A 13,983-nucleotide genomic window follows, 5' to 3' on the forward strand; every position below is an offset into this window, starting at 1 on the left:
ACTTCCTTTTTATAAGAGAAGTTCTGATAGTATATTAAGATAATTGGTTAAAGTCATTAAAATGTCCTCATTTTATGTTGTTTTAAGTAATGTTCAAAATTTCCAAACATAGAATTTTAATATACATGAGATTTTAAGATTTAATTGGGTGGCATTTCCTGAATTGTCAGAAACAGTGGATTACTTGAATCATTCTTACAGAAAATTGCCTTCTTAGCATACACTCATTTGTGATGCTTTGTATAATGCTTTGCTTAACTAATTCATCAATGGGAAGTATTCTTACTAAGTCTTATTACTATAGTGATCACTATCACATAATGAGAAATCTTTAATGATTTGTTTTAATTAGAAAATAATGGCCAGAATGGTAACAGCTATTACTGAATACCTCTCTGAGCCAGACACTTGAGAACTAGGTATCACTTCATTTACTCAGGAAACTATTCCTTGATCTGTTCTTATCACACTGTGAATAACATTCACACACAAAAAAAATCTTTAATTCTATAACTATTCCAGTTGTATAGCTTACATAAATTCTTACTTTGAGGCTACATGAATGTAGACCCAGGGATGTTTAGGTTAGAAACCTAAATCTTTCCTATAAGAAATAAGTTATGGAAAGAAAAGCAGCTAACTTTTATAGTATCTCCTCTAGACTAGACTGCAGTCTGCTATATCCATCTATTCATCTTAAATATACACACAATGATGATTAGTATACAAATGCTTGTTTTTTCATGTACGGGAAAGTACAGAAATAAGCAATTAGTAAAATGCTCCACATGGATCAAAACATCAGTGGTAGTCTAGATGTAGCACAAACTTTGTAAAAGTAAACATTGAGCCTAATCTTAGAGAAGATCCTTTGTTTCTCCGATCCTTCATGGTTGTTAACCTGTATATTTCAACTTACGTGAAACTTTTATTTGGAACAACATTTGAAGTTATCCTATGTAGTCTGGTGTGACTTCAAATGCTGTCATGAAAGAACATATCTAAATGTGAAATTAAAATATAGATTTAGTCTATAACAAATCCTTCTAAACATAAAAATGTATAGATTACTACTTTCTTCTTTTTAAAATCTTCTTCTCTAACAACTTGAAATGTTCTACCTATAGTCATCAAGTCACCAAAGTCACCAAGTGTTGCATTGTATCATATGTTCATGTATTTGACCAAATTTCACATTCGTTGAAACATAACATTTATGCATATTTGCAAGGTCAAAATGTAAACACTATCAAGGGAACTTTTCATACTAAGTTTTTCTATATAATGTTTGCCACTACAAAATTTGTTGGGGGAAGAGTTCTTTATTGGTATTCTGTTTCTTTCCCAGTTTTATGCACCAAAACCGAAAAACACATGTAGGATTGACTTCAATTGTCCACCAGTTTTGACTAGTTTCTTTTTTAATTACTTGAAATATATTTCATTCTTTGAAATACACATTTTATTCTTTGTAAGTGAATTTGCTAGTATAATTTGTAACATTAATTGCAAATAGTGATACTTTTACAAATATTTTTACCAATGTTTCACAAGATATTTGTACTCAAATGTCTTTTTACTGTAGTTCTAGTCTCCTAAAATTTGATTTTAAATTGATTTTTAATGAAATCCCTATTTAAGTTCTATGCTCAGGATCATATTACCCTAATTCAGATATTCAAAACAACATTTCCTTCAAGTATTAAAAATGCATTTTATGATTGTGACCTTTTTGTTTGAAATACAAAAGTATTGTTCATTTTAAATTCTAAATGTATTTAAGAGTATGCACAGTCTTTGCGTATATTATTCATAATGAAAAAAATTAGCTTAATTATCAGGGTTATTTTCCCCCAAGACTTACTAAATGTGAGGGTAAATAATAAAGTGGAATTTCTATTATAATAACCTTTCTTTTTTATGTTGTACTTCCGTAGTATTAAGTTACTGTGAACATTTAGGTCTCGGCTATTGAGTTAATTTATTAACAAGTGCTAAATATAACATTACTGGAACATGTAACTGCAGTTATATTGAATGCTACATGGTCCAATCACAGGAGAAAGGAGGATAGTACAGTATATTATGAAAGTAATTGTAATGTGTAGTGTGTAATTACATATAATATGTAATTATTTCATAATAGCACCTTAAGCAAAGTATTGCAAAGGTAATTAAAATGTTGTTCTCATCTGCAATTTTAAAGTTACTGAAGTAGCAGTTCTTGATAAAGCTTAACTTTTATGCTAAAGATAATGTGTATAAAAAGGTAGCTAGATTAATTTTCTTCTTTGTTTTGTTTCACTTCCAGGTGGAGGTTTGGCCGTCGGAACAGTTCTTCTAATTGGTTAGTATGGCATACACACTTTGTTCTTCCTAATCAGAGTTTTCTGTTGTGCATAATGATTTTATGGGTTTGCCTATTCTGATATTAAATATATCACTTTCTATAATAATTAAGGTAAATTAGAGAGGAAATGCCTTAAGTTTTAATTTAAATTCAAATGTTGATCTGAACTTGAAATAAATGAAGCAAGTATATCTGAAAATATAGCTCTTATAATTTAAAAATGTTCACAGTGCATTGTCCTCCATTTTTTTAAAAAAAGCTAAGATCATTGCCAATTGTTTTTTTGTTTTGTTTTGTTTTGTTTTGTTTTGGAGAATCTCTGTATTTGTATTTACAGTGGAATTAAAACAGTTGATTAGTTTGAGAAGTTGATGTACCAATAAGTCCATTGTATATATATCATACATTTTTATCATTTTCTTCTTATTGAAAGAAAAGTAACAGACCAATAAATCATATTTTGTTCATCTTTAAGCACCAATGGTTCTTATTTAATTATACATACATAATCCCATTTTCCTTATTGTTTAGTTTAGATCATAGAATCTTGGAATTGAAATAAACCTTGGCAGTTACGTAGTCAAAGCTCCCATCTAGCTACAAATCACTTTTCCATCTAGACACAAATCACTTTTCCATCATCCTTGACAGTAGCAAACACCATTTGAATATAGATTATATAGTTTAAAGGGCTCATTACTTCACAAAAGAATGCATTCTTTTTTTTCAATATATGAAATTTATTGTCAAATTGGTTTCCATACAACACCCAGTGCTCATCCCAAAAGGTGCCCTCCTCGATACCCATCACCCACCCTCCCCCCTTCTCACCCCCCATCAACCCTCAGTTTGTTCTCAGTTTTTAACAGTCTCTTATGCTTTGGCTCTCTCCCACTCTAACCTCTTTTTTTTTTTTTTTTCCTACCCCTCCCCCATGGGTTTCTGTTAAGTTTCTCAGGATCCACATAAGAGTGAAAACATACGGTATCTGTCTTTCTCTGTATGGCTTATTTCACTTAGCATCACACTCTCCAGTTCCATCCATGTTGCTACAAAGGGCCATATTTCATTCTTTCTCATTGCCACGTAGTACTCCATTGTGTATATAAACCACAATTTCTTTATCCATTCATCAGTTGATGGACATTTAGGCTCTTTCCATAATTTGGCTATTGTTGAGAGTGCTGCTATAAACATTGGGGTACAAGTGCCCCTATGCATCAGTACTCCTGTATCCCTTGGATAAATTCCTAGCAGTGCTATTGCTGGGTCATAGGGTAGGTCTATTTTTAATTTTCTGAGGAACCTCCACACTGTTTTCCACAGCGGCTGCACCAATTTGCATTCCCACCAACAGTGTAAGAGGGTTCCCGTTTCTCCACATCCTCTCCAACATCTATAGTCTTCTGATTTGTTCATTTTGGCCACTCTGGCGTGAGGTGATATCTGAGTGTGGTTTTGATTTATATTTCCCTGATGAGGAGCGACGTTGAGCATCTTTTAATGTGCCTGTTGGCCATCTGGTTGTCTTCTTTAGAGAAGTGTCTATTCATGTTTTCTGCCCATTTCTTCACTGGGTTATTTGTTTTTCGGGTGTGGAGTTTGATGAGCTCTTTATAGATTTTGGATACTAGCGCTTTGTCTGATATGTCATTTGCAAATATCTTTTCCCATTCCGTTGGTTGCCTTTTAGTTCTGTTGGTTGTTTCCTTTGCTGTGCAGAAGCTTTTTATCTCAAAAGAATGCATTCTTGTTGAAAATGCTATAATGTTTTAGAAAGTTCTTCATATTAATGTTGAACCCGTATAATTTAACAGATTTGTTGTTCCTAATTTTGTCCTCTGGCATAATACAGAATTAATTTATGTACTTTTTCATGTGACACTCTTAAAATACTTGAAAGTAACTATTTTATCGCCTCAGATCTTCTCTCAATGAAATAGACAGTTTCTTAATCTGCTTTTTATGTGTTGTAGTTTTCATTCCTCAGTCTCCTGGTATGTTCTTTGTCGCACCTTTCAGTCAGCACCATCTCTTCAACTATGCTCAGAACTGAATACAATATTCCAAATTTAGTGTGACCTATATTCAGCACATTGAGACTATCAAATGTGATAATCCAGATAGAATTATTATTTCTAGGCCCAATAAAGTTGCTTTATATTCATTGACTTCTCTTAAGGTAGCAATGAAATGTGTTAAGTATTTTAGAAAACTCTGCTCCAGGAATGACTAAAAATGCAAAATGGTTGTGGGGCGCCTGGGTGGCTCAGTCGGTTAAGCATCCAACTTTGGCTCAGGTCATGATCTTGCAGTTCACAAGTTCAAGCCCCACGTCAGGCTCTGTGCTAACAGCTCAGAGCCTGGAGCCTGCTTCAAATTCTGTCTCCCTCTGTCTCTGCCCTTCCCCTGTTCGTGCTGTATCTCTGTCTGTCTCTCTGTCAAAAATAAATAAACATTAAGCAATTTAAAAAAAAAAAAAAGACAAAACAGTGGTGTGTAAAATTTGCTACATACATAAGCATTTCTCTAGTAAATGAAGCTCAATCTGGAAAACTCAAAAGAGATTTGTAGTATATCTTACTCCCCATCTCTGCTGGATAATTGAAAAGTAGTAATAATAATAGTGGAGCTGCCCTTTATTTAAGTCTCACTCTGGGTAATGTATTGTGGTAAATGTTTTATACACAATTTTCCCCTTAATATAACAATCTTATAAGATACTACATGTAATCCATATTATCCCCATTTTATATTTTAAGAAATAAGATTCAGAGGAGTGAAGTAACTTTCCCATTATCACATAGTTAGTGAGAGAACTAGGATTCGAAATCTGGTATGACTGAAAAGTTCATATTTTTTGTAACTGTGCTATGTAGCTTTTTTAATGCTTCATTTAATGATCACAAACACTAAAATAGGAGTTTTATGCCTTTTTTTAGAATAAAGTATTAAATAGTTAAAGAAAGCCTACATTTGTGTGGGCTTTTTCTTTTAGTAAATTTTCAAATTTCTAAACTTGAAAGAGTCCTTCTTTAATTATTCACAATAAGGATACAGGTTGCAGCCGTGCCAAAATTCTTTGTTTTAAGAGAACAAGTTGGTGGTTGCCAGAAGGGAGAATGGTGGGGAGATGAGTAAAATGGGTGAATGGGAGTGGGAGGTACAGGCATCTGGTTATGGAATGCATACATCACAAGGATGAAAGGCAGAGCATAAAGATTCCAGTCGATGGTATTATAGTAGTGTTATATGATGAGAGATCATAACCATACTTCTGGTGAACATAGCATAAGGTATAGAGTTGTCGAATCACTGTATTGTATTCCTCGAAACTAATGTAACGTGTGTCAACTAAACTTCAATTAAAAATATAGTAAAATAAAATTTTTTAAAAAAGAAAAAACTCTTATTTTACATTATCAGCATTTCTTCATGCCAGTCTGAAGTTTTATGTCCATCATAATAAAACAATATACAGAGAATATTATTTAAGATTTGTTTCAGATATGCAATATTTGTTAAAAATTGGCCTGTATAGTTGCAGCTTATTGCTATCTAAAATATATTAATTTTTAAAGTTTTTTAAGTTTACTTATTTTGAGAGAGAGAGAGTAGGGGAGGGGCAGAGAGAGAATGAGAAAGAGAGAATCCCAAGCAGGCTCTGCACTGCCAGATCATGACCTGAGCTGAGATCAGGAATCAGATGCTTAACCAACTGAACCACCCAGGTGCCCCTAAAATATATTAATTTTTAAAAATCATGCCATTGAGTCATTTTGGTCCTGTGTTCAGTCATCATATTTAACACAACCATTAGTTTCCATGCAGCTCTTGGTGATAAAATATTTGCCAGTTTCTTACCAGCCATTTACTTTGATCACTACAATAGAATTTTCTGGGCATTTACCTAGTGCCAAGTCTCTGAATAATATATAACATTTAAGAAAAAGTTAAGTAAAATATGTTCTATAAAATATTTGTGTCACCCATCAGTTTTTAAGGACTTAGGGTATAGAATTATTCCTAACAGTAGATGTAAGAGGGAGAAATAGCCTGTAATTGAGAATTTCTAGAAATGGTGATGTCAGTCTCATTTTTAAAAACTTACCTTTTAGTTAAGAATTGTTGAAGGATTTTATGGAAAAAATAACTCACAGTTTTAATATCAATAAATAAATACATAAAATACAAAAGGATATCTAGAGAAAATTAGGTTGTCCTTTCAGTTGTTCATCCCCATACCCAGAGACAATACTGTCCTAGTATCTTCCCCAAATATTTTTACTTAAGAAATAAACATGGGAGCACTCTGCTTTTTCCATTTAACACATCTTAGAAATCAGTCCATGTGCATTCATATGCCTCATTCTTCTAACAACTGTGTAAGATTTCATTATATGGATGTGCCATAATTTATTTAAATAATTCCCTATTGATGAATTTAAGTTCCATTTTTCTATTGCTAACAATGCTATTGTACATAATCTTGGATATAAGCTTTGCATACATATGTAAATATCTGTAGACTTGGACACCTGGGTGGCTCAGTTGGTTAAGTGTCCAACTCTTGCTTTCGGCTCAGGTCGTGATCCCAGGGTCATTAGATCAAACCCCATGTCCAGCTCTGTGTTGAGCGTAGAGCCTGCTTGATATTCTCTCTCTCTCCCTCTGCACCTCTCTCCTGCTCATGCTCTCTGTCTCTAAAATAAAATTTAAAAAAATATTTTGAAAAATATCTGTAGAATGAATTCTAAGATATAGAGTTGCTTAGTTGTTAAGCATGTTAAATTGTATTAGGTATTATTATTAGTATGTTAATTAGCATATTATTAGCATTGTATTAGATATTAATAGATTGCTCTCCCAAGCGATTATACCATCTTTTACTTCAGTCAGTCAGCAGTTATAAGAATACACCAGTGAGTTTACCCTCACCCTGACAACACTGTATCTTATCAAACATTTAAATTTTTACCAGTCCAAACAAGTGAAAAGTAAAGAATGACATTTCATCATTTGGGCCTCAGACTTTTCTCTTTAATAACTAAAAATCTGGGAAGTTATTATAATAGTTTTTAAAATATGCAACTGAAATTTATTTATTTATTTAAAAAAATTTTTTTATGTTTATTTTTGAGAGACAGAGTCGAGTTGAGGAGGGGCAGAGAGACAGAGACACAAAATCCAAAGCAGGCTCCAGGCTCTGAGCTGTCAGCACAGAACCTGATGCGGGGCTCAAACCCACAAACTGTGAGATCGTGACCTGAGCTGAAGTTGGACACTTAACCAATTGAGCCACCCAAGTGCCCCTAAAATGTGCAACTAAATTTTAATTCTTTGCTCCAGTGGAAGTATCTGGATATGATATGATACTAGGAATCCAGTGATTATTTATGATTTATTCAGTGAACGTTCATTGAACACACAGGTATATGCTAGATATTAGGGTTATATATATAAATAAAATACTCACTTCCCTTACAGAACTTTGCACCTGTGGAGGAGACATATGTAAAGCAAATAATTACAATATAATGAGTTAAATACCATAATAGATGTGTCTATTATTATTACATTTTAACATTGGTTGTAGCTAGAACAGGGGACTGCTATTGATTTTTATATATTGATCTTATCACCAGCAACTTTTATTTTTATTTTTATTTTTTAATTTACATCCAAATTAGTTAGCATATAGTGCAACAATGATTTCAGGAGTAGATTCCTTAAGTTTTGAATAGTTTATAGATTCACTTGTGTATTATAATTGGCCAATCATCTTCTGCAAATATTGATAATGTTATTTAATAACAGATTTTGGTATCTGTTTTGGTATCTGGAAGTGGGTGCTTCCATAACAAATACCAAAAAATATGGGAGTGGCTTTGGGACCAGGTAGTAGGCAAAAGCTGGAAGGATTTTGAGGAGCACATTAGAGAGATCCTAAATTGCATGAACAGATTGTTAGTAGAAATATTATACTGTAATGACAGTGAGAGTGAAAAGGAACTGAAGACCATGTTACTGAAAGCCAGAAGATGGGGAATCCTTGTTATATAGTGGCAGAAAGCATAGACATTGTTGTCTGCAGTTATATGGGAACAGAGCACATACATGCCTAATGAACTTGATCTAGCCAAGGAGATTTTTTTATAAAGAGTAATAACGAAAAACTCAGACAAGAATAACTAAAGCATAGTAACATTAAAAAAAAAAGTATTTCTGATGAAATATCAGTTCGCCAATGTTTTTATTATACTTGGTATTCAATAACTGTTTGTTGAATAATGATTAAATAAATAAAAGAATGTGACAAGTATAAGACAAAGGCCTTACCTTTATAGTCTGGTTTTTCCGTAAAGCTAATATTTTGAATCTTCTTAGTATTATTTATGCTCTACTATCAATTTCTTTTTTTTTTAACAAAAATTCAATTGCTTTATTTATAAGATCAATAACCCAATATCTGTCAATGAAATCTGTTTTTCATCTGTGTTTTCTTTCATCTGTGTCTACTATCAATTTCTATGTGTCGAAGATTTTTGAAAATATGTATAACTGTGGGAAACTTAGTTTCATCATCTATTAGCTTGTTTTCTTTAGAAAACCTTAAAGCAAAATTTGGAAACATTTTCACATTTTTGAAAGATTAGATTAGAAGAAGGAGTTTTATATACTAGGTTCTCTACTTTTCTTCATTGCCAAGTCAATACAACTTGTACAGTGAATGAAATTTGCCTTAAAAAAATGGATGAATAGTTCTAAATATAAACCAATTATGGAGATTTAAGGTTAGTGGTTGGTAGCATAGGATATTACTATGTTGCTCATCACTCAAATATTTTTTTTTAATTCCAGAAGTTGAAGAACATTAAAGCATGAATATGTTTGCATTAATAGTTTATCACTTATAGATTGTCAATTTTTAAGCCATTTCTCTTCAAATTACTCACGTACTAAGGCATGTGCATAAGTGTGTGCGTGAGTATGGACCTGCAGAGCAGCGTGTTTATTATTTCAGTAGCAATGGAACTATGAAAACTAGAGCTTATGAGTGCTGCCAGAGACCAAGAGTAGGTCTACTTTAGACCTTCCAAATACAGCTAACTAAATAAATATGAATTTATAACAGACCATTCTCAATTGAATGAGTACGGGCCCCCTACATTTATTTAGAAAATCAAAGATTTTTCCTAAAATATGTTTCATTCTTTAGTACTGGACTGGGTTTTGAGATGTTTTATATTTAAATGCTTTCTGGCAGTCTGGTACAAGGGTAAAATTGGGACATCTTAAAAGTATCAAAAGTGAAGGAATGGCATAAATATTTAGAGTTTTTACAGCTTCTTTTAAAATAAAGGATCTTGATCTGTTTGCGGAGATATTGAGCATCAAAGAGATTTAGTGGAAGTTGCCAGTCATTAAAATACAAGTTATGTGACATTTATGAGCCCATTATTTTTAAATTAATCTCTTATGTTAATTATATCATTTTAGGAGCCTGCTTCAGATTCTGTGTCTCCTTCTCTCTCCCCCTCCCTCTCTCCCTCTCTCTCTCTCTCTTTCAAAAATAAACATTAAAAAAATTAGAATCTTCCACTCTCTTCACAATTTTAACTTGTTATTAATTCATGTAATATCAAAAACAAAGCACTCTCGATATACTTTTCACAAGATATTATAATACTTTCTTGTCAATTGCCTTCAACCTTTTTGAAATTGCTGAGCTATATTTTTTCTTCTACACCATGTAATGAATTCTGAGCATTTTCCTTATTATGCACGAGTTGGCAAACTGCAGCCTGTGGGCCAGTGACCTATCTATAAATAAAGTTTTATTGGAACACTACCATGCTTAATGATTTGTACATTGTCAATGGCTGTTCCTGTCGTCACAAAGCAGAGTTGAGTAGTTTCAACAGAGACTGTATGGTTCACAAGCCTGAAATACTTATTTTCTGACTTTTTAAGAAAAAGCTTGCTAATATCTGTTTTTGTAGTATATTTTGTATTTTTCTTAATTTATTTTATATTAGTATAACTTGTCAAAAGACTAAAATAAGACAAACTGGTATCCATGCAGTTCTTTAGTAAGACCTGACCTTTTGTACTGAAGCATCTAAGCACCTACACTGTGTTTAGCACTGCTAGGCAGTATAAATCTTGGGTTTTACCCTTTCTGAACTTAAACTGGATATTGGTTACACATGGAATAAATGAGAACACTACATATATAATATATAGATGTTTTTGCAGACATAAGAGATATGGAAAGACTTAAATTGAATCAAACTATGGGTAGAAATTGAGGGGAGAGGGAGGGAGAAAAGTACTCATATGGAAGCCCATATTACCAAATGCACAAAAGTAGATATCAACATAGTATGCTTATGTAGTAAAGAAGTGAAAGCTCTTCTAAAGCAGAAAGTTTATATTGAGGATTAGTCAAAGGGAAAGTTTGGCCTCCTGGGTCTCTTGCCTCAACTACCTACTTGTAGAATTCAGATTGTAAAACCTCAGAACCTTATACCAGCTTCTCAAACTGCACCGTGCAGAGATGAGGCTGTTCACTTTTCATCCACCACAGGACTTCTGGGATTTTTGTTTGTTTAACTTTATGGCTGGCTAAATCTCTCATGCTTTACCTCCTTGTTATCTTTGGTCATTGTCCAAGATGTAAGCTGTTCCAATGATCTTTTCTGTTGCTTTTATCTCCATAATACTCTTTTTTGCTCTGTAGATTCAAGTTCCTACTATTCTTATCCCTTCTAAATCTTTCCCCTGTGTAATACCTATTTCATATAAAATAAGCTCTAATATCTTAAAATACTATCATTGAATATTTTATTGAATTATTTACCATTTATTATGGATTTACTGTGTGCTCGGTATCATGCTAAGCCCTTGACGTGTATTTTATCATTTACTTTCACAACAATCAAATGAGATGTCTATATTTTAGAGGAGAGTGAGATTTTGAGAGAGCAACTTGTCCAAGGTCACACACTTAGTAGCTAAGATTTGCAAGCAGGTTTCTCTGACATTAAATCATCATTTTACACTAAAACCTGATGATTCATCTTAATTATTTTCCAGAGTGAGATTTATACCTTTGGCTTTTCTGCCTTTTATATCATCTCACTCCTGCCATATATGGACTTCTTAGTTATTTCCTTCCTGATCTCCAGCCCTCAGTGAGCTTTCGGCATTCACCAGCAAACTTTTGTATCTGTCATCACCTCTTTTTCATTCTCAATAACCTCAGTGATCTTTTAAAACCTCATACTCAAACAACAAACATTACTACTTTCTCCCTCATATTCTGGGATAACTTGCAGTATTTCACATGAAAGAAAATGGTCTCTTCAGATGACAACTCCCCCAACTTCCCACTGTCAAGCTTCAGTACCCACACATGGGAGAATGTCTCCTGTTTGAGAGTCATCCTTTCACCTGGACACTAGAGCTTTCCTCCTTCCACCTTACCAAGGAATGGCAATATCAGTTTTCTCTTCTTTCCTTAACTTCTCCCTCCTTTTTAGTTCTTTCCTGTGTGTACTTAAACCTGCTCAAATCTGTTTTCAAGCCTCATTTAAAAGAAAAAGAGGAGGGGGAATTCTTCCTTAACCCCACTCCTCCAACTATCCCTTTTTCTCTTCCTTTTATGGGAATCTATACATTTTCATGATATTTAAGTCATTCCTCAGTTTATTTAAGGAAGTAGCACATCACTGAAACCGCCTTAGCCAGAGATATTAGTGGCCTTCTCATGGCTAAACCCGAGGAATACTTCTCAGCTCAGCAATTGATGTGGTGAGTCACCCTTTTTTTAATGTTTATTTATTTTTGAGAGAGAGATTGACAGAGCATGCATCCATGCAAACAAGGAAGGGGAAGAGGTAAAGGGAGACAGAGAATCCCAAGCTGGCTCTACGCTGTTAGCACAGAGCCCAACGTGGCTCGAACCTATGAAACGTGAGATCATGACCTGACCCAAAATCAAGAATAGGATGCTCAACTGACTGAGCCACCCAGGCGTCTCAAGTCACTTTTTTCTTGAAGTACTCTCTTCCTTTAGATCTGTTATAACATTTTGTTCTAGATTTCCTTCTACCTTTCTGCTTTTATTTTTTTAGACTCCTTTGGCTCAACTTAAAATATTAGTATCCTCTTCCCTCTTCTGGTGCTACATACTCTTCCTGGGAGGTCTCAGTTCCTGCCATAACTAGAATGACCAGGGGTGGAAAAAACTCATTTTATGAAATCTGTAGACATTGATGCATACATAGGATCAACAGAGAAATGCAGAGATCATATTCAACTCCCTTTCAACATTTTCTCTTGAATATCTCTCAAAATCAATGTGTCCAGAGCTAAACTTCCCTTATCTCCAAATTCTACTCCAATCCTCCAAATCTGTCCCTCTTCCTATGATTACTAGATTATTCAGGCTACCAAGTGACACATGCCAGAGACCTGAGTGATGTACTTGTTTCTCCACTGTACACATCCAGTAATCATTAAATCCCAAGGTTTTTAACCTTTTAAATATCTTAAAATTCTGTCTACTTCTTTCTATTCTTGCTGCTATGACCCTAATTTGGCCATAATCCACAACTTTCACTAAATTATTGTAACAGCTTCTTAGGTTGCTTCCAATGTTTTCTTGCTTCAGTTCATTTTCATACTGTAGCTGGAATGAACTTTCTGATATAAAAATCTAAAGGTAATCATGATATACCCTTACTTAAGACCTTTCTGTGCTATCAATTTTAACATAAAGCCCAGCTTCCTTAGCCTAGAAGATAAGGCCTTTAATGATCTGTCACTGCTGATTCACTTTAGGCTTGTCTCTTCTCATGCCCTTACCTCTTTCTTCAAGCATATCATCCTAGGCTTTTAATTCCAACCATTTACCATTCTCTCCAGGCCTTTGCTTAAATTCTTTCTTGCTGCCTCCTTTTTTTCCTTTCTTATCCTAGCTCTTAATCATCTCTTAGGTCTCCACTTAGATTCTCTTCCAGAAAGGCTTCCTTAACTATTGCTTTCCTTACCCTCAGCCCACTTAGTATTCCTCCTCTATACTTCTGTAGTATTGCTTATCTACTTTATCATGGCACGTACTACACTTTGTTGAAAATACTTAACCATGTATCTTATTCAGTAGACTATAAGCTCTGTGACCATGGCAACTATGTAAGGGCACCATGAATACATGCTTGAATGAATGAATGCTGTGAAAGCCTGGCTAAAAACAGTTACTTTAGACTAGTAAGAAATAGGTAGTCATGGAGTATTTTGAGCTATGAAGAACTATTATGAAAGATGTACTTCAGGAATAAAGTGAAAACTTGAAGTGATGGAAATACTAATTACTCTAATCGAAACATGAGATGATGTCTGTTACTATACTTTTGAGACTTTAAATCATTAATTCATCACATATTTTGATATAACAATGCTACCTAATTTTTCTATTTCTGCATTTCATTATGTGTATTAGATTATAAATGTTTCACTATCTATTCTTAGATTGCTCTGGTATAAAATACCATTTCCCTACATTTTTCCTCTTTTAGTAGGTCCCTCTCAAGAATGTTGATTCTTCTGTTCTTTCTAAATGTGTGGGA

At 33.6% G+C, this 13,983-nt stretch overlaps 1 protein-coding gene across 5 annotated transcripts in view; it reads left to right on the plus strand.

The window, feature by feature from the left end:
- ELP4 (elongator acetyltransferase complex subunit 4) overlaps positions 1 to 13,983 on the plus strand; it is a 249,516-nt gene that overhangs the window by 5,641 nt on the left and 229,892 nt on the right. For all 5 annotated transcript variants that reach the window (XR_009249865.1, XR_009249866.1, XM_058688538.1 and 2 more), the window contains exon 2: positions 2,312 to 2,347. Coding sequence is in view for 3 of the 5 variants with exons in the window: in XM_058688538.1 (XP_058544521.1) it covers positions 2,312 to 2,347 (36 nt within the window). In the remaining 2 variants the exon portion in view is untranslated. The remainder of the gene's footprint in view (positions 1 to 2,311; positions 2,348 to 13,983) is intronic.

Source organism: Neofelis nebulosa, chromosome 10 (genome assembly GCF_028018385.1).
Source record: "Neofelis nebulosa isolate mNeoNeb1 chromosome 10, mNeoNeb1.pri, whole genome shotgun sequence".
Taxonomy (NCBI): Eukaryota; Metazoa; Chordata; class Mammalia; order Carnivora; family Felidae; genus Neofelis; species Neofelis nebulosa.